The sequence below is a fragment of the Bacillus rossius genome, chromosome 1 (assembly GCF_032445375.1).
Source record: "Bacillus rossius redtenbacheri isolate Brsri chromosome 1, Brsri_v3, whole genome shotgun sequence".
NCBI lineage: Eukaryota > Metazoa > Arthropoda > Insecta > Phasmatodea > Bacillidae > Bacillus > Bacillus rossius.
Window position 1 is genome coordinate 192,454,716 of NC_086330.1, and position 21,953 is coordinate 192,476,668.

General features: G+C 33.3%; 2 protein-coding genes across 27 annotated transcripts in view; one reads left to right on the forward strand and one right to left on the reverse strand.

Moving 5' to 3' along the window:
- Positions 1-2,477: 2,477 nt before the first annotated feature.
- Positions 2,478-5,067, reverse strand: LOC134529718 (uncharacterized). Its single transcript, XM_063364095.1, has 2 exons — positions 5,050-5,067; positions 2,478-4,744 (listed from the first exon to the last, which is right to left on the reverse strand). Exon 2 carries the CDS (start codon positions 4,739-4,741, stop codon positions 2,876-2,878), a length of 1,866 nt encoding a protein of 621 aa, XP_063220165.1. The 5' UTR covers positions 4,742-4,744; positions 5,050-5,067; the 3' UTR covers positions 2,478-2,875.
- Positions 5,068-9,173: 4,106 nt separating this feature from the next.
- LOC134527184 (uncharacterized) overlaps positions 9,174-21,953 on the forward strand; it is a 100,454-nt gene continuing 87,674 nt past the window's right edge. For 3 of the 26 annotated variants that reach the window (XM_063359626.1, XM_063359615.1, XM_063359610.1), the window contains exons 1-2: positions 9,174-9,247; positions 14,253-14,402. In XM_063359626.1, the coding sequence (XP_063215696.1) occupies positions 14,274-14,402 (129 nt within the window). In that variant the 5' untranslated portion in view covers positions 9,174-9,247; positions 14,253-14,273. Of the gene's footprint in view, positions 10,440-11,581; positions 11,766-14,252; positions 14,403-21,953 lie in introns of all 26 variants that reach the window. The other 23 variants (XM_063359625.1, XM_063359599.1, XM_063359617.1 and 20 more) reach the window with 21 other exon arrangements.

The following is a 21,953-nucleotide window of genomic DNA, read 5'->3' on the forward strand; positions in this document are numbered from 1 at the left end:
TTTTTTAAGTATTTATTTTTCAAAATTAAATATTTTCTTGTTTATTGCTGAGTAGAACCTTCACTTTTGTATGCTTAATGTAAATAAATTTTTTCTTGACTGACAATGAAGAAAAAAAAATATTAAATTCAAGCATATTTTGCGCAGGCTACTACAGTCATTCGGCGCACATTATTGTTGGTAAAAGAATATACAGAAGATCTCACGGCCAAGCTTAAAATTGTAGATGGTACATATTGTAAAAAAAACCTTGGGTTAACGCTTTAATAATAAGTTATGTGTGGACTATCCTTAGTTTTATCCCTATGAATTAAAATTTATAATAAAAATCTGGCTGCAATGGGCCATGATTAGTTAGTATTTTTTTAAGTACTTATTTTTCAAACTTAAATATTTTCTGGTTTAATGCTGAGTAGAACGTTCACTTTTGTATTTTTAATGTAAATAAATTTTTTTCTTGACTGACATTGAAGAATAAATATTATAAAATTCAAGCATATTTTGCGCAGGCAACTTCAGTAATTCGACACACTTTTTGGTTGGTAAAAGTATATACAGAAGATCTCACGGCCCAGCTTAAAATTATGGATGGTACAAATTGTAAAGAAAGTCTTGGGATAACATTGGAATCATATGTTATGTTCGGACAATCCTTAGTTTGATCCCTATGAATTAAAATTTATCATAAAAATTTGGATTGCATTGGTCCATGTTTAGCTAGTGTTTTTTGAAGAAATTATTTTTCAAACTTAAATATTTTCTGGTTAATTGCTGAGTAGAACTTTCAATTTTGTATACTTATTGTAAACCATTTCTTTCTCGATTGAGAATGAAGAAAAAAATTATTTTATTCAAGCCCATTTCGCGCAGGCTACTTCAGTCATTCGGCACACTTTTTTGTTGGTAAAATTATATACAGAAGATCTCACGGCCCAGCTTAAAATTATGGATGGTACAAATTGTAAAGAAAGCCTTGGGATAACATTGGAATCATATGTTATGTTCGGACAATCCTTAGTTTGATCCCTATGAATTAAAATTTATCATAAAAATTTGGATTGCATTGCTCCATGTTTAGCTAGTGTTTTTTGAAGAAATTATTTTTTAAACTAAAATATTATCTTCTTTATTGTTGAGCAGAACTTTCAAATTTGTATACGTATTGTAAAACATTTATTTCTCGGTTGAGAATGAAGAAACAAATTATTTTATTCAAACACATTTCGCGCAGCCTACTTCAGTCATTCGGCGCACATTTTTGTTGGTAAAAGTATATACAGAAGATCTCACGGCCCAGCTTAAAATTGTGGATGGTACATATGGTAAAGAAAGCCTTGCGCTAACGCTGGAATAATAAGTAATGTGTGGACAATCCTTAGTTTGATCCCTATAAAATAAAATTTATAATACAAATCTGACTGCAGTGGTTAATGTTTAGTTAGTATTTTTTTAAGTACTTATTTTTAAAACTTAAATGTTTTCTTTTTTATTGCTGAGTAGAACCTTCACTTTTGTATGCTTAATGTAAATAATTTTTTTCTTGACTGACAATAAAGAAAAAAAAATATTAAATTCAAGCATATTTTGCAACGGCTACTTCAGTCATTCGGCGCACATTTTTGTTGGTAAAAGTATATACAGAAGATCTCACGGCCAAGCTAAAAATTGTAGATGGTACATATTATAAAGAAAGCCTTGGGTTAACGCTGTAATAATAAGTTATGTGTGTACTATCCTTAGTTTTATCCCTATGAATTAAAATTTATAATAAAAATCTGGCTGCAGTGGGCCATGATTTGTTAGTTTTTATTTATGTACTTATTTTTCAAACCGAAATATTTTCTGGTTTAATGCTGAGTAGAACATTCACTTTTGTATTCTTAATGTAAATAAATTTTTTTCTTGACTGACAATGAAGAAAAAAATTATCAAATTCAAGCATATTTTGCACAGAATACTTCAGTCATTCGGCACAATTTTTGGTTGGAAAAGTATATACAGAAGATCTCACGGCCCAGCTTAAAATTATGGATGGTACAAATTGTAAAGAAAGCCTTGGGATAACATTGGAATCATATGTTATGTTCGGACAATCCTTAGTTTGATCCCTATGAATTAAAATTTATCATAAAAATTTGTAATGCAGAGGTCCATGTTTAACTAGTGTTTTTTGAAGAACTTATTTTTCAAACTTAAATATTTTCTGGTTAATTGCTGAGTAGAACTTTCAATTTTGTATACTTATTGTAAAACATTTCTTTCTCGATTGATAATGAAGAAAAAATTATTTTTTTTGCCCATTTCGCGCAGGCTACAACAGCAATTCGGCACACTTTTTGTTGGTAAAATTATATACAGAAGATCTCACGGCCCAGCTTAAAATTGTGGATGGTACAAATTGTAAATGATACCTTTAGCTAACATTAGAATCATGTGTTATGTTCGGACTATTCTTAGTTTGATCCCTATGAATTAAAATTCCGTAGAATGGGGATACTTGCAACAGAGAATGAATTCAACAATATATTACACTATGCCAGACTCATGTTAATGGGATAAATATAGACATGGTACATAATATATGCATGTAGAATACAATGATATGCACAAAATGTTTTTACCCAAAATAGTTTTCACGAATAATGACAAAATATAGCTGTTGCAAGTAACCCCATCAGTGGGGTAACTTGCAACACTTACTAAATCATTTAGGAATTACAAGTTAACACTTATGTGGGGTTACTTGCAACAGTTGGAATATTTAAATACTATATTTAAGTAAAAATGCAATAAAATAGAAACCAAATGTCACAAGAAACTGATCAGTAAACCCATAAAAAAAAAATTAACAATGCATGTTATGAATCAGGTGAGTTCATTGAATTTGTTCAGTAAAATACTCTGTAAAAATATGTCGTCCTCGTACTACTCTTGGTTCTCTCAATATTTTCACAATGTTTTCTTTCATCACATTAAAGGTATCTTCCACTGATGGGAAGAGAAATACTTTTTCGGCCTTAGCACTTTTACGGAGAAAAGAACAATAAACAACAGATTCATTCTTTTCCAAGACTTTAGCAACAAAGAACCTTTGAACTGCCTTATTTGATCTGCTATCATACATTAACTTCACCAATAAAAAGTCACCGGTTTTGATAAGACAGAAGTTCGCAGTCTCATGTTCACTTTCTGCATTCTGATGCACATCTGTCATTTCAAAATCCACAGATTCTGATGAAAACTTGGACCATGTTCTAGCCTTTGCATATGGAGTTGAAGTTGTAGGAGCTGAAGTTGTAGGAGCTGAAGTTGAAGCTAAAGTTGAAGAAGCTGTAGTTGAAGGAGCTGAAGTTGAAGAAGGGTCCTGGTCAATGCTGGTATCTTCTAAACTTCCATTTACACTTAGACCAGGATTAACATTAACAACCCTTCTCTTGCGAACTCGAGGGGCTGATGACTGGCCAAATCGGGCTTCTCGCAGAACCTCAATGAATGCTTCAGACCAAGAGCCATCTGCTGTTGAGTTGGCAGAGGAATCTTCATTCTCAGCTGGAAGTTTATTTAAAACTTGTTGCGGATTGAACGGATACAAGCCAGTTGCTCTGAACCCTGAGCATAAATTTTGCGAAGCATTTTCCAATTTTTCCAGTGTTGCATTCAAATATCTGGGAAATAAATTTTTTGGTATTGTCCCCTTGTACTTTGCTTTGAACTCTGCAAGAGTTTGTCGCCACTTAATTTTCAGAGGACGAAAAAAGGCTACATCGAGAGGCTGACAAATATGTGTGCTGTTTGGTGGCAGTAAAACAAATTTAATGTTATGTTTCCTGCATTCTTCAATGACTGGCATGGACAGATGGCTAGCAAGATTGTCCCCAATCAAGACTTTTGGAGAATTTCCACCTCCTTTATCGCAAGATCGGAAATAGGGCAATGCTATATTGCAAAACCATTTTTGAAATAGGTGACCATCAAACCACCCACTTTTGGAGCACCCGTATATTGTACCCTTTGGTCCGTTCTCCATCCATGTATCATACAGGTGCTCAGACTTGTAAACAATCATGGGTGGTAATACAATGCCTGATGCTGTTCCTGAGAACATCACAGAAACGCTAACTTTGGAGTGATCCATAACACGTTCTGGGTACTTTGCCCCCCGTCTAACCACCACCTTTGCTCTTTGCGGATCATCTGTCATATTGGTTTCGTCGTAATTGACGATCATGTTTGGTTTTACTCCATGCAAAGAGATCTGTAAGTTAGCAAAATATTTCTCTAGAACTTCTCTGCTAACACCAGCCCTTGCTCTCGTAATGTTCTGACAAAATCGTGGTGACAGAATTTTCTTGTGCCTTCCTATAAAAGAAAGATACCAATCCCTACCTGGCATATTTTTTTTAAATCTAAGTTCTGTTCGCCCCTCATTATCTAAAAAGCTTTTAACAAGTAAACAAATATCCAACTTGTCAAATGGAAACCCCCAATCACTCGCCAATAAAATCCCATGAACCAGCTTACGTTCTTCATCTTCTGTCAGCACTGCAGGTCTTCCATAACTTTTGGGGTGCTTCTTTTTGAACGCCCTGTAGATTGTTGATCCAGTGATTCCATACTTTTCACCAGCTTGTCTGTATGAAAGGCCTTTTGTTTTTACATCTTCTATTGCAGCTAAAAGGCTTTCCTTCGAAAAATTGGCATAACTACGATGTCCTGGAACTTTCTTGTGTTTTCTGGCCATAACCTAAAACACAAAAAAAAAAAAAATTACATAGCCTTTACATTTACCTACATAAAAGGGCAACATTCCGAAGTTAAACTAACAGGGGAATTAATATGAAGTTGGTAGGTATGTAATAATTACAGAAAAACATATGTGAAGGTTGTATTTTAGGTTTTAATTGATAACAAAAGTGGGTGTGTCTGGGTTGCAAGTTACCCCACTGGAATCACAAATTCATAAAAAAGCCAACTGACAGAAAACGAATTATCATTGCATGGTATGACTATAGGATACACTTCTTGACACTACATTAAAGCCATACATACCTTACAATGTCTTTAGATGTGTACTTCTAAGAACTTCTACAGGAAGTTTCCAGATGTTACTTTTTGCAGATTTTCAATAATAATATTTATTTATGAAAAACAAATGCACAAAACAATAAGTACCGCCTAAAACAACATGTACAAGCTGCAACAGACATTTGTAAACAAATGGCAATAGAAACATGTACACATCGAACTGAATCATGGTAGCCAACACACAAAATATATTTACCTGTAGTTTTGTTGCAAGTTACCCCACCATTGCAAGTATCCCCATTCTACGGTTTATAATAAAAATCTGGCTTCAGTGGTTAATGTTTAGTTAGTGTTTTTTTAAGTACTTATTTTTCAAACTTAAATATTATTTTCTGGTTTATTGCTGAGTAGAACATTAACTTTTGTATGCTTAATGTAAATAAATTTTTTTTTCTATTGAGCATGACGGAAAAAATTATAATATTCAAACACATTTCGCGCAGGCTATTTTAGTCATTCGGCGCCCTTTTTTGTTGGTAAAAGTATATACAGATTATCTCACGGCCCAGCTTAAAATTGTGGATGGTACATATTGTAAAGAAAGCCTTGGGCTAACGCTGGAATAATAAGTAATGTGTGGACAATCCTTAGTTTGATCCCTATGAAATAAAATTTATAATAAAAATCTGACTGCAGTGGTCCATGTTCAATAAGTGTTTTTTTTTAAGTACTTATTTTTAAAACTTATATATTTTCTGGTTTATTGCTGAGTAGAACATTCACATTTGTATGCTTATCGTAAAAAAAATATTCTTGACTGACAATGAAGGAAAAAAATTATTAAATTCATGCAGATTTTGCGCAGGCTACTTCAGTCATTCGGTGCAGTTTTTTGTTGGTAAAAGTATATACAGAAGATCTCACGGCCCAGCTTAAAATTATGGATGGTACAAATTGTAAAGAAAGTCTTGGGATAACATTGGAATCATATGTTATGTTCGGACAATCCTTAGTTTGATCCCTATGAATTAAAATTTATCATAAAAATTTGGATTGCATTGGTCCATGTTTAGCTAGTGTTTTTTGAAGAAATTATTTTTCAAACTTAAATATTTTCTGGTTAATTGCTGAGTAGAACTTTCAATTTTGTATACTTATTGTAAACCATTTCTTTCTCGATTGAGAATGAAGAAAAAAATTATTTTATTCAAGCCCATTTCGCGCAGGCTACTTCAGTCATTCGGCACACTTTTTTGTTGGTAAAATTATATACAGAAGATCTCACGGCCCAGCTTAAAATTATGGATGGTACAAATTGTAAAGAAAGCCTTGGGATAACATTGGAATCATATGTTATGTTCGGACAATCCTTAGTTTGATCCCTATGAATTAAAATTTATCATAAAAATTTGGATTGCATTGCTCCATGTTTAGCTAGTGTTTTTTGAAGAAATTATTTTTTAAACTAAAATATTATCTTCTTTATTGTTGAGCAGAACTTTCAAATTTGTATACGTATTGTAAAACATTTATTTCTCGGTTGAGAATGAAGAAACAAATTATTTTATTCAAACACATTTCGCGCAGCCTACTTCAGTCATTCGGCGCACATTTTTGTTGGTAAAAGTATATACAGAAGATCTCACGGCCCAGCTTAAAATTGTGGATGGTACATATGGTAAAGAAAGCCTTGCGCTAACGCTGGAATAATAAGTAATGTGTGGACAATCCTTAGTTTGATCCCTATAAAATAAAATTTATAATACAAATCTGACTGCAGTGGTTAATGTTTAGTTAGTATTTTTTTAAGTACTTATTTTTAAAACTTAAATGTTTTCTTTTTTATTGCTGAGTAGAACCTTCACTTTTGTATGCTTAATGTAAATAATTTTTTTCTTGACTGACAATAAAGAAAAAAAAATATTAAATTCAAGCATATTTTGCAACGGCTACTTCAGTCATTCGGCGCATATTTTTGTTGGTAAAAGTATATACAGAAGATCTCACGGCCAAGCTAAAAATTGTAGATGGTACATATTATAAAGAAAGCCTTGGGTTAACGCTGTAATAATAAGTTATGTGTGTACTATCCTTAGTTTTATCCCTATGAATTAAAATTTATAATAAAAATCTGGCTGCAGTGGGCCATGATTTGTTAGTTTTTATTTATGTACTTATTTTTCAAACCGAAATATTTTCTGGTTTAATGCTGAGTAGAACATTCACTTTTGTATTCTTAATGTAAATAAATTTTTTTCTTGACTGACAATGAAGAAAAAAATTATCAAATTCAAGCATATTTTGCACAGAATACTTCAGTCATTCGGCACAATTTTTGGTTGGAAAAGTATATACAGAAGATCTCACGGCCCAGCTTAAAATTATGGATGGTACAAATTGTAAAGAAAGCCTTGGGATAACATTGGAATCATATGTTATGTTCGGACAATCCTTAGTTTGATCCCTATGAATTAAAATTTATCATAAAAATTTGTAATGCAGAGGTCCATGTTTAACTAGTGTTTTTTGAAGAACTTATTTTTCAAACTTAAATATTTTCTGGTTAATTGCTGAGTAGAACTTTCAATTTTGTATACTTATTGTAAAACATTTCTTTCTCGATTGATAATGAAGAAAAAATTATTTTTTTTGCCCATTTCGCGCAGGCTACAACAGCAATTCGGCACACTTTTTGTTGGTAAAATTATATACAGAAGATCTCACGGCCCAGCTTAAAATTGTGGATGGTACAAATTGTAAATGATACCTTTAGCTAACATTAGAATCATGTGTTATGTTCGGACTATTCTTAGTTTGATCCCTATGAATTAAAATTTATAATAAAAATCTGGCTTCAGTGGTTAATGTTTAGTTAGTGTTTTTTTAAGTACTTATTTTTCAAACTTAAATATTATTTTCTGGTTTATTGCTGAGTAGAACATTAACTTTTGTATGCTTAATGTAAATAAATTTTTTTTTCTATTGAGCATGACGGAAAAAATTATAATATTCAAACACATTTCGCGCAGGCTATTTTAGTCATTCGGCGCCCTTTTTTGTTGGTAAAAGTATATACAGATTATCTCACGGCCCAGCTTAAAATTGTGGATGGTACATATTGTAAAGAAAGCCTTGGGCTAACGCTGGAATAATAAGTAATGTGTGGACAATCCTTAGTTTGATCCCTATGAAATAAAATTTATAATAAAAATCTGACTGCAGTGGTCCATGTTCAATAAGTGTTTTTTTTTAAGTACTTATTTTTAAAACTTATATATTTTCTGGTTTATTGCTGAGTAGAACATTCACATTTGTATGCTTATCGTAAAAAAAATATTCTTGACTGACAATGAAGGAAAAAAATTATTAAATTCATGCAGATTTTGCGCAGGCTACTTCAGTCATTCGGTGCAGTTTTTTGTTGGTAAAAGTATATAGAGAAGATCTCACGGCCCAGCTTAAAATTGTGGATGGTACAAATTGTAAAGAAAGCCTTGGGCTAACCCTGGAACAATAAGTTATGTGTGGACAATCCTTAGTTTGATCCCTATGAATTAAAATTTATAATAAAAATCGTGCTGCAGTTGTCCATGTTTAGTTAGTATTTTTGTTTTAAGTAGGTACTTTTTTTAAAACTTAATTTTTTTTGTTTATTGCTGAGTAGAACTTCACTTTTGTATGCTTATTGTAAAACATTTTTTTTGATTGAGAATGAAGAAAAAATTATTCATATCAAGCACATTTTGCGTCAGCTACTTCAGTCATTCGGCGCACTTTTTTGTTGGTAAAAGTATATACATAAGATCTTACGGCCTAGCTAAAAATTATGGATTTTTACCTTTTGTAAATAAAACAATTAGTTAACGCTCGAATTATTTTTAATTTCGGAAAATCCTCTTTTTTATCTCTATGAATTAATAAATACTTATTGTTTTGTGAGGTTAATATTTAGTATATTTAAAGTACGTTTATTTAAAACAAAATTATTTTCCGGTTAAACAATTTGTTGAACTTTTTTTTTTTTACATATTTAAGTTATTTTCATTCATTTCTGATTTTTTTAATTAAAAAAAGTGTGTCTATTATCTTGGGTTTATGTTTTTAATTAGAGGTTTTTAGTGTAAAACCATCATGGAATCCTACAGTATGTATTTTGTTGGTTTTGGTCATATACATATGGAACTTGACCAAGGTCATTTCAAGTTGTTTGTTAAAAATATAGGTGAGAGAAAAAAAATAGTTTCTTAAACTTTCGTTATATTATTTGCGATTATTTATGTGGAACTTGAGTGTGACACACAGACAAAATATATATAATAACAAACGAGTGAATTGAGCGTTAAAAAATGCATTCGGGTATCTAATTTGGTGTGTTATTCATAAATTTTCCCAAATAAAGAATTCAAGACCTTTAAATTTTGTTCGAACAGTTTTAGTTATATTTATTTAAATAATTGGCAAATTATTTATTTTACTTACAATTTTTTTAATAACATCAAATATTGTTTTGACATTATTTGTGTTTGATGAAATTGTAGATCTACCTGTAATAAAATAGGTAATGAAAATAACTTTAAATTGTGTTCAAATTTGCATTTAAAATTTAGATGAAATTGAAACAGTAATTTTTGAAATATAATTCGATAATTTTATTAGCGTTAGAGATGTATTGCTTAGTTTAAATGATATAATCATGTTTTCAATTAAATATGTTGGAAATTGATGTCTAAGCAGTTTAAATTAATCTTTGTGAAATAAATAGGAAGGTTTATTTTAGTAATGATTTGTAATAACTAACCCCATATGAATTATGAAGCAAAAATTGTTGGTCTACAATGGTTCTGGTTTGTTTCAAAGAAATGAAAAGGAAGATAACCACAACAACAAGTGTACCTGGATATATGTAACTTTTATTACAACCAAAAACTAAAGTATTAAAAAAATTAGAAAGTAACTTATTTGGTTTTAAAGCAATTGCTTAAAAGTATATTTGAAAATATAAGGTTGATTTTCACATATCAGTGACATGACAGTGCCGTGGCTGGGACGTGATTCTACCGGCATACCTGCAAATATTTTTCTAGGAAACTGAGTGTTGTTGTTCACACTCGCCGCATCTGGATGTGACAGTGCAGTCAATGCTGTCACTGTACCGTGAGTGTCAGATTAGTCCCCGCTAATATTTTTATTATTTCATGGCTGCGCCACTTCTGTGTTATAGTTAAAATTAATAATCAAATTAATTTTCAATTAATGTTTTTATTCAAAGTTAAAGATGAATGATGAAAAACTTATCAAACTAGTGCACAGTTATCCTGTGCTGTATGATATGTCCAACCCCAAATATGTGTACATGGATTTGAAGAATAAAATCTGGAGCAACATAGGAGATGAAATGAAAATAGGCCTACCTGGTAAACATGTTTTTATTAATTTAGGATTTTTTTACATTAAACATACTAACAGTATTTTTATGTTTTAACATACAAACTTTTGACATCCACGTAAAGTGTTATAAAAAATCCACCTCGATGTATTTATTCTGAGTTGATGACCAAGAGAGAGATCCATTCTCAGAATTGAAGTATTCTTTGAATAACTCTCTGACCTGAAATGCATGTCGTAGCATTTCCACCTTGGAAGTCTAAATTTTGTAGTGTGTTCTCCTTATTCGTGACTCCACATTTTGAGGAGCGTATGTCTGTCATATTTGTTCACAAAGATATGCAATAAGCACGTGGCAAGAATTAAGTTATCACCTTTCCTGGGTTAGTCTTAATACGCCTCTTGTAAATCTGGATTTTGTGATGTCTTCCTCGTGCGGCTCAAACAATTGTTGAAGTTTTGCTTACGATTATTCAAATTATTCCCTAGATACGGTTGCATCATGTAATCTTGACAATAATGTATGGAAATTGAATATCTGTATTTTGTATCACAGAAATTTATGGTACATTCAAAGACCTTTGTTGAAGTGATTTACTTAAATTTGAATTGGCAATGATTCTCCCATCACTATTCATACTGTATATGACTCCATCAACTGCAAGAAAGTTACAATTAGCATCTATAAGAATAAATAAAACAATTTAGAATTTTTTTTGTTATTAAAGAATAATGATACAGAATTCCTTTGGGAGGCCTGAATAGCTATGTGTTTTCCATCGAAAACAAGAACACAATTAGGGAAGTTCCATATATCATAAAAATCACTATGTTTTTCCACATTTCTGCTGTTGGAGTAGGCAAAAATTCTTCCATCAGAATTTCAGTAATAATCGTACAGGTTTTTCACACGATCTTGTAAACTGTACCATGGCCCATGCAATAGCTAAAGGAAATCGTGTTTAGCTCATCCCCAGTGGCTATATGCCAGAAAGAAAAAAAACAATAGCAATAAACATATTTATAAATTGAACAAATATTACTTTGTGTGTTTCTATTCTCTAATTCATATATTTGTACAGCTCGATGTATTTTGCCCTACAACAGAACCTATGGATTTTTTACAATATAATAAATAATACATCAATATAGCCAGTGGTTTTATTTTCAGGGCAGTCTTGTAAAACCAGAGATGGGGCAACATAAGGGACAATTTTAGGAAGTCTCTAAAGAAAAATATTACTGTGAGTGGTCAGAAGGCAAAATGTGGAAAACTTTACAAATATTCGAGCAGCTGAGTTTCTTGAAAAAAATATTTCAACACGAGGGAGACCAGGAGCAACATTGGTGATGAGGTAAGAAACCAGGACCTGACAGGAGATGATGAAGACAATGACAATACACAAAACAATGAGACACAACAATTTGCTACACAAGTGGACAGTCCAGTGAATGAACAGTCGCAATGTCACATTTTGTCTAATCCACCTTATACTCTACTAAACAAACTAAAAAAAACTGAAACTGCCATCACAAAAAAAATGCACCTAAAAGTGCCACTGCTACTGTTATGTAGTATCTTATAAAATAAAGAGAAAGTATGGGCTCTCCTTCAATCCAATCACCAAATCCTGTTTACAAATTTTTATCTGGAATAGCTCCAGGATTGAAAACTCTGCCCCCGGGTTACTGGCATTACACTAAAGCAGACATATTTGCGGCTGTACAAACATACGAGCTTAAAATGCTCATGGGAGAAGAGCCAGTTTCTCAACATACACTAACATACTCTGGACAGCCTTCTCCTGCAGGAAGCTACAGACAATGTGAAAGATTTAACTACTGGTTAAAGGCAACCTGCAATTTTCCTGAACTATTCAGTGTAACAGTATTTTGAGACTTTCAGACAGGTATAAATACATATCAAAATTGAACAAAAATACTTTTTTACAGGTGATTAATTTTTTTTTGTAATTATAAAAATATTTTGGTTGAAAGTTTACTACAATGCTAATTTATGTTAGGCAGTATTTGTAAATTAATACTTCAGTTTATGTTTAAAACAAGTTCTGTAATAGAAGAATTTGAAAATATTTGGAAACTTTGTTTAAATTGACTTTTTTTTTCAAAATAAAAATTTAAATTTTATTCTGTATAATATGTTTAATTCTACCTTACATAACTCAAGAAAACTGTGAGCCGTTGCCTCTGAGAAATAGCTTTTCTCCACTTTGTATCCTTTTTTTTCAGGTTGACTTCCAGTTTGCTTAACAGAATGTTAAATGCATTTTCTGACATTATGAAGTATTCATGAAACTTTCCTCCATCGTCCATCAATTCCTTGTAAAGTATGACCGATTCCCTTCCATTCTTCTCTTTTTTCAGGCTTAATAAACCCACTTTCGTTTTTTCACTTGTTGCTCCTCCTCTTCATTCAAAACAAGAGCAATCATCCATAAATCACTTCTGAGCATTTCACCATTTTCCATGGTATTTATTGCTTTAGAAAACACTGACTGTTGCCAGCCACACCACGTTCAAGTGTAAATGGACATCACTGTGTGATCACAGCTAGTGAAATCATGGGCCGGCCACGGCACTTATGTCACTGATATGTGGAAATCATAAAAATAATATATACATTTTATTTTATGGAAAAACAATAAGTTTTATTTTCTTTAGCAGATTATTTATTTAGTTAAAAACACATTTAAATTATCATCACAATTATATTTAACTAATTTTTCTCACTTAAAAATTTGAGGTTATTTATGTGTTTTGTCTTTGTCATCAAATATCAGCTGACACTATTGTTCGGCCATTTTGGCGTGTGCTAAAATAAAATTATGGAGCTATTTGGGTTGATTGGTTCGTTTAAAGTTAAGCAATGGTTATCCATCTTAAACGAATAAATATTTAGTAAAATTTTATTCGTTATTAAACATCGCTTAAGGCTTGTTAACCTTTGTTAAAAATCTTAAATGATGGTGTTGAAATTGGCTTTAAGCACTGCTTAAAATCTCAAATGATCGTGGTAAAATTGGTCCTAAGAAGTTAAATGTCCTAAATCGGTGGCTGAATTACAATAGCTTGTTGCGTCCATATTTGTTGTCCGTCTGTCTGTTATCTGTTCGTCCGTCAGTCGCTGAGCGATTTACACACACTACTCTTCTGTGATAATATTTTTATATTTCAATGCTGACAACTGTTGAGTAAACTTAAATTTTGGAAAAAAAATTCTCTTTTATAACTGTGTTAGTTAAACATTCAAGTAAACTCAATTTTTGGAGTGAAACATCTTTACAGAAGGGGCTACAATTTTCGAGTGTTACAAAAATGCCGATGATATAAGGAGAATAGTTAGGTAGGTACGTGGTGGGAGAACCGGTAAAGGATAGTGCATCAGCGGTGACGCCACTCTAACGCATGATCTAGCTGTCGAATTGGATGATAAAAGGAGGGGGGGTAGGGAGAATAGGTACGAAGTGTAGCATACTATATGCTAGTTGTAGCAGCCGGTGGGGGAGACGGCAGGGAAGAGGTAGAGATGACTCAGCTATGGAATTCTCGTAACACTGCTTGTGTTTGTCTACTCCTCAGTTTTCATAACGACCAATGATTGACACCTACCATATTTCTCATATTTTATTTTAAGATTCTACAATTTATTTATTAGTGTGAAAAATAGATATTTATTTGTGCAGTTAAAATTATAAGTATCATTAATTTTTATGTGAATAGTATGATTGAAAATCTAAAAATATTGTATAGACTTGAGGTTAGTTTTATAAGTGTAATTTATGTTCAATTGAAGAGTTTTTTTGTTCTTTCATTTTATTCAGCTAGAGATCGTGATTAACATCATGCCTAAAAATATTAAAAAGGCAGAAGCAGATAAGATGTATTATCAAAGGCAACGTGGGAATAAACCGCCAAAACAAGCGCCAAAAAGTGCCAGAGAACGGATGCGAGAGTACAGGGCGCGGAAAAAGGTATTTTTTCATTTGAAATCAGACCTGTATCCTTAACTAGTCTGAATTTTATCTCTTATTCAATAAAATATATTAATTTTTTATCTTTGTGCATACCTAATGAGCAAGAAATTTCACTTCTTTTGTGCATGGACTCCACAGACACATTTTTTTTTCACTCTGGTATTTATTTTCACATTTACAGAGTTATCATCCGTAATTAATACACTTCTGTGACTCGGAACGTTATTGTTCTAAAAAACTGCTTTTGAAATGTGATCAAACCTAAGTTAAGAAATAATTTTGGAAACAGCTCAATAATAAAATAAACTTTAATACCTTCTAATATAATAACATTTGACACGCAAATACCCAGATGACATTTTAGAGGTTATAATTTCACCCGTCCATCCGTCAAAAGTATGAAGTTACAAACTTTTGACAGACGGATGACAGATGGGCGGAAGCGTTGGGCAATTGTAATTCTGCCTGAGTTTAATAGTGGGCTTGAAGATGCTATTTTCTTCAGATTAAAATATTTTTAAAGCTTGACAAAACCACTTACAAATTTTTGTCATTTTAATATCTTGTACATAGTTAAAATACAAAATAAAAATATTGTGAAGATAAATTTTAAAAGTGTCCACTCTACTAGTACTTTATTTATTCTATGGTTGTATTATTCACGTAAGTGAATTATTGAATATTTTGATTTATACATCAAGTGAATTTTTGAAGTGTTGTAATTATCAGCTATGAAATAAAATAAAATAATAATATAAATTATAAACAAAATGGATATTATATCTATTAAAAAGCCAAAACATTCAACGTGCGGACAAGGAGTATCGTGGAAGGAAACGTGTAAACAAGCCACCGAAACAGCCGCGTAAAAGTGGGGCCCAACGGGGGAGGGAATTTAGAGAGAGACAGAATGTATTGAACAACGCAGCTGCCGAATGAGTACCGTTTTCCCCAAATACAAATTATGTATACACAATTTTCATAGCAATGTCAGAGGGCGCTTCGGCAAAGCCTTATTACAAAATTTCCGAAAGATAATAATCTAATGGGGTGATTCTGAATGAGACTACTGGTGGTAAATTTCTAGAGCCAAATTTCTAGAGCCATGGCTTCTGCGGAGGAAGAAGTAAATTGTAAGGTTGGCAACTTTTTCGTAAATTTTTTTTTATAAAATTTGTAATGTTGTGTTTTTGAACACTGCAGATGTTCTTCTACTTGCCATGAAAACAGCGTTTCAAAATTCCTTATGTTGTCTGAATAATTACAGTTTATAGGTTACATTAGGTAGCTTGTGCAGTGACTTGGCTGGCTCCATACTGAGACCTTGATAGTTGATGGTTGCCAATCGCCAGTGATGCAGCCGTCGCCATGTTGTGCTTTATTAGCTTAACCAAGACTGTTTTATGAAAGATATCCCTGATCATGTTGTCAAGACTATTTTTATTTTGTCCTGGACCAAGACTATTTTCTACCTTAATTTTTTTTATTTTAAGTGAACATCTATAATATTGTTTTTATAATTTTCAGTATTCACTTGAAATTGAAAACAAATCAGGGAAGAAAAAGACTTGGCAAAGGCCTTAAAAGTATTGATATTAAAAATCCCTGTCTTTTTACAATAGTCTTGGCTACGCTGTGTTCCTAAGGATCTCTGGAGACAACAGGATTAAGTTTGCAGAGCTAGTATCACGAAAACATTAGGGAGGCGACAGCAAAATCAGGGCCATCTCTCATACACATAGTTAATATTATGGTGGTAATGATATACTGAGGAGAAAACACCAATACACGTATAAATGTTTACCAAATAACTTAAATATAACAAACTGGATATCTCCTGTCTCAAAATAACAACTACTAAATATTACATATGTGTATGCATATAAGAAACATATGTACACACATACGTAGTTTACGTGGTTTTAATAATATACTGATATGAATACACCACTTCACCTTTAAACATTTTTCTTAGAATCCATTAAGAATTTAATTTGCTTTTTTTTTTTTTTTTTTTTTTTTAGGGTAAATAGAGGAATATGTGTACTGTCCAAAAATACAATTTTTTGAATTATGGTTAAATTTTTCTTACGAAAAGCAGCTACTCTATAATTAAGCGATGCACTTTTTTCCATAAATAAATAAATTCCACAATATTTTTAAGTATTTTAAATGGGTAATCTGATGAAAAGCCACTTTTGGAATATTCTTACAGCACTGCTTTTCCATGAAGTAATAATAAAATTCTGAAAATACTTTTTTCAAACACTAGAGATGTTCCTGATCTACTCTTAAAACAGAGTTTATAAAATTCTACTGGTTTCTTAAAAATCACTGTTTATAAGTTACATTGCAATCAGACGTGGCTGCAGCCATTTTTCACTTTCCTTGTGTGTGTGTGTGTTTGTGTGTATGTATTTTGGAGAACTTGAGTTAAATCATGATAATGGTTGATTAAATTAAGTTAGCTACATTAAACATACTTAAAAAATTGTGGATGGTCGGTTGAGTTAGTATAGCTACATTAAAAGTACTGTAAAATATTTTTAATGGTTGCTTAGGAATTACTTATTTAAGGTATAGCTATCCTGACCTACTAACCATTTACATAATTCCACAGTATTTTTTTATGTAGTAGCACTAACCCAACCAACTGTCCGTAATGTTTTGAATTATTTTTCATGTAGTTAACCTAATGTAATTAACGTGATACTTGTAGTAGTACCATGTTAAGGAGTAGGTAGTTAGGTAATGTGGGTCAAGTATACATCTCAGTACCAGTAAGCAGTGTGTCTGTATTATGGATAGAAAAAAATGTAGGGTAATGATATGATGTCATTGAGGTTGGCCAGTGATAGACTTAAATGTAAGAACAAAGGGAATTTTAGTATGTAATATTGATAACATTGAAATATCGTTGCGAAAGAAACAAAAATACAAACAAACAAATGAAAGGGTGAGTTGAGAAGCAAAAGTAGCACTTTTGGTATGAGTAGGAGTGAAGTAATAAAATAAAAGTAATAAAAAATAAAATTGTTACAGAAAATAGTTGTAAAGGAATATGTTGATAAAAGGTAAGTGTTTAAATAAGTAAACAATACGTACTTAGTAGGTAGTAAAAAGTTATTGAATATGTGCAGTAATGAGTGTAGTAGTTAAGAGAGAAAGGAAAGTTTATTTGTTTTTATATTGAATTAATTTAATTTTATGGTGTAGAGAATGACTGTGGTTGTGATTGTAGAAGTGATGAGAGAAGTAACTTTGTTTGATTTGTAATACTGAACAAATTTAATGGTGAAGCGTCTAACTATTTGGTGTAATTTTAATATGAGGCATGTTTTTTTAAGAAAGTATCATCTTGAAAAAAATAAAAGAAGTTGTCTTTTCTTAAAAATTATATTTTTACATGAAAACCTGTACCTTAATCTTTTTTTCTACATAATTTCCACCAATATTAAGACACTTATCATATTGTACAGTCAGCTTTTGAATCCCATCCTCATAGAAGAGTGCAACCTGATTTAACAACCATTGAGAATTGAGGAAACTCGTATAACAATGAATACTTAAAATTTCTGTTCTCTTTAATTTTTTCATCAACTTTCTGCACCAAATCTTAAGTAATGACAGAAGGTTGCCCTCTTCTTTTCTTATTATGATAAATTGAGTGGCCATCTTTAAAAGCTGTAACCAATTCTGTGCCATTCCATTGGACATAATGTTTTCCTATACACCTCACTTATTTGTTGTTGAATTTCAGCCACTTTTATGCCTTTAGCACAAAGAAAACGAATCTCAGCGCGAATTACAGAGTTGGCGAGATTCTCAATTGGCGGAGGCATTTTAAATACAAACGTAAACATGGTAAAATGTTTCCGTAATGGCGTCTGTGGCTTGCCAACAGATTTAGGTACACTAGGGATATTGAAGAAGTCGCTAATACAGTGGTGCTGAAGGTATTACAACCTGCTGTACATTCTTATTCTTATAGTACAAGCGTGAGAATAGGGCTTTGTGGAACGAGAAAGATTCACATGCTTGTTCAGCACAAGATAGGTTCAAGGAAATTACATCAGGGCACGAAAAGTAATATATCTTCAATATTGTGCTGTAACAAGTTACATTCATGCCCGGCTACGGTGACAAATGTTTTTTACCGACTGTCCTCTTGTCAGTCGCTGGCTATCCTCTGTTGGAGTCAGACCTTTTCGGGTGGGCTGCTACTCCCGTGATCATACGTGATTTGCTCATTTCCTTTTGATGTTACATGTTCAATGCAAGCTTATGTGATGAGGCGCAGGAGTTCCGTTGATTTATAATTGAAGATAACTTAATATGTTGCGTTTGCTAACTTGATGTAGGCTTTTAGACATACGCCATTGCTAAGCACATGTATGTCTGTAGAAGAAAACTACAAAAAACACAAATGACAAAAACACAAATTAAGCAAAAAAATGGCTGTTGTCAGGATATAAACACCACACAATACTCCACAACAGGAATATGGTCAACAAACAAAGAAAAAACAAAGAAAAATGGACTAACAGAACGAAAAACCCCCCACAAATGATGACAGCACAAAAATACCGAACCCAAAAAATTCAGCACAACAGTTGAAACGAGACCAAAACACAGCAAAATGAAAAGATGAAAACAAACACAATAGTTTTACAAAAAACAGAAGAGAACTGAAAAACTTCCACAAATGATGACAGCACAAAAATATTGAACCCAAAAAAAAAAATTCAGCACAACAGTCAAAATGAGACAAAACACGACAAAATGAAAAGACGAAACAAACACAAGAGTTTTCTTAAAACAGAAACAAGCGACGTTTCGGGAACTGCTATCTGCTCCCGTCCTCGGGAAGAGACACACATGGTACGAAAATATAGGTGCGACTGAGTAGGGGCTGGCCGCTGATTCATCATATTGCCATCCGGGGCAGTTCAGTGTGGGCGAGGCCAGAAATCGAAGTTTCTATAACTCGCTTAGTGCATAGTAAATCAGGCGCACCCCACACTGGTGAAGAATCATTTGAATCGACGGCAGGGGTGCATATCTACTGGGATAGATTTGGCACACGGGCCTGTGTGTGCGCTGGTATGTAGTGTAATGCTACGATAATTTACGTGTACCTAATTCGGCGAGGGAGTGAAGCTCCCCACCAGGTAGATCGGCTAGCTGGCGTGATGTAGTGTCATGTTGGTGTGCATTAGAGGCTTGATAGTTTGCTGTATTTGCAAGTGATCTAGTTAAACTCGGGTGTCGCGTGTACTGTAAAGCTGTGCGAGCCACTCCTCCGAACCCCTAGGAACACAGAAGCTGCAGGCGCACAATTTGAGTGTAAATTTGTAGTTTTTTCCGGCATGGCAGATTAGGTGCTTTTAGCATTGGGTATAAGTTTCTCAGGCTCCCCGTTGCTATGTTTGTTACTGTACTGATTTGTTTATTCCACAACAAGGATCTGTCTAGTGTGAGACCTAGGTATTTGGCTTCCATAACATTAGGGATAGGTTGGTGGAAAATTACAAGTTCCCTGTCTGGTCTACCGTAACGTTTCGTTATTATGAGTGTGGTTGATTTGGCTGCATTAATTTTAATTCACCAGCGGGTGTAGTACTGTTCTAGTGCTGTTAATTGCCGTTGGACACATACCATGGCATATTTCAGGTTTCCCGATTGCTTTATAATAGCTGTATCATCCGCGTACATTTGCACATAGGCGTTTTCGTGCGGAATATCGGCAGTGTAAATATTATAAAAGAAAGGTGAGAGCGGGGAGCTCTGTGGCACACCTGCTGTGAGTTCCCGAATGGTCGATTTAGCCCCGTCCAGAGCAACATAGAAGTGACGTCGCCATAGGTAGTGGGCCACCAGGTAAATATATGTGTCTGGAAAATTGTAATTAATTAATTTTTGTATTACGCCTGGAATCCAGACTTTATCAATGGCTTTTTCTGCATCGAGCATTGTCATTACGGTGTAGGATTTTGATGAGTTATTGAAGCAGTCGGTGGCGTCTTCAACTATTTTAGTCAGAGGGTGAATTGTTGAATGATCTTCCCTGAATCCAAATTGTAGGTCAGGAATTATGTTGTGTTCTGCTGCATGTTTTTTGAGGCATGAAAGTAAGGCTTTTTCGAAAATCTTGCTCATAATATTTAAAAGGCTAATAGGGCACCTGTTTTCTGGTATAGCTGGGTTCTTTCCCGGCTTGGGTATTGTGATAATTCTTGCGAGTTTCCAGGAGTTAGGGTAAGTTTTGTGTGTTAGAATAGCATTGTATATAGCCAGTAAGTATTCAAGTGACTCTAGTGGGAGTTTTTTCAGTGCCACGTAATTTATTGTGTCAGTGCCACCTGATTTATTATTCGGGTTGTTTTTGATTTATTTTAAAAGTTCTCTTAGTGTAATTTCTTCTGGTATGGTGTGTGTACCTAATTGTAGATAGTTATTTACTGCCTGTGTTGTTAGGGTAAAATTTCTGTCATTTACGTCTGTGTTTGGGGAGAATTGTTTTTCTAATAAATCTGCTACTGCGTTTGCCTTGTCCTTGTCTTCTGCTGTGTATTTTACCCCGGTGGCTGTTATAATAGCTGGTGTTGATATGAATTTTTTATTGCCTCGGAGATGCGGTTTAGCCTCCACATTTCTTTTGGGTTAGAAGCTACTTCATTAATGACGTTTCCAAATTGATTAATTTTTTCCTGGGCTGATTTGCATTTTACTAAGTTATTTAGTCTATTGTATTCATTTCTGGCTTCTGGGGTGCGTAGCCTTTGAGCTCTGTTTCTGGCTTATCGCCTTAGAGCTATATGATAGTCCAAATCTGGGTAATGTGTTCTGGTAAATTGTCTTTTTGTTTTGAATCGGGAGTGTTTGTTAATTGCAATTTTAACTGTGTCCGTGAAGAGTTTCACATGTGGGTTTATGTCGTCTGGAGTGTTTATTTCGGGGGGCTGGTTTAGTGTATTTATTAATTCATCTTTAAAGCCGTCCCAGTCTGTTACTTTCAGGTTATTTTTTAATATTTGTATGCTGTGAGTGGCATTGAATGTTAGCTGTGTTAGCACTGGAAGGTGGTCTGAGTTTAATTCGTCCAGTGTTTCCATGTTTACTTTGATGTGTGGTATATTTGTAAGGGCTATATATAATATATCCGGATTTCCGCAATGGGGAGGATGATAAGTCAGGGTGTCCGGCGCACAGACTATGTAGCTTACTGTTGCTGCGTGGTTGTGGAGTATGTTCCCATTTGCATTTGTCTGAGTACAGCCCCAATCGGTGTGTTTACTGTTGAAATCCCCGGCTATAAAAAAGTGCTCTTCCACTTCCATTAGTTTATTTAAGTCTTGATGCAGGAGCGGAGCATTCGACGGCTTGTATACGGCCGACATGCATACATGTGTGTTATTTTTGCGGATATTTATGCTGGTGGCCTCAATGAGCTGTAATCCGTTTACTTTTACCAGGTGGTGTTGTATTCCATGTTTTATTAGTATGGCTGTACCGCCACCAGCTGTGGGGCGGTCTGTCCTGTATATT

What these genes read in the sequence shown, in the direction of transcription:
- LOC134529718 (XM_063364095.1), bottom strand. Translation starts at nt 4,741, where the DNA reads ATGGCCAGAAAACACAAGAAAGTTCCAGGACATCGTAGTTATGCCAAT.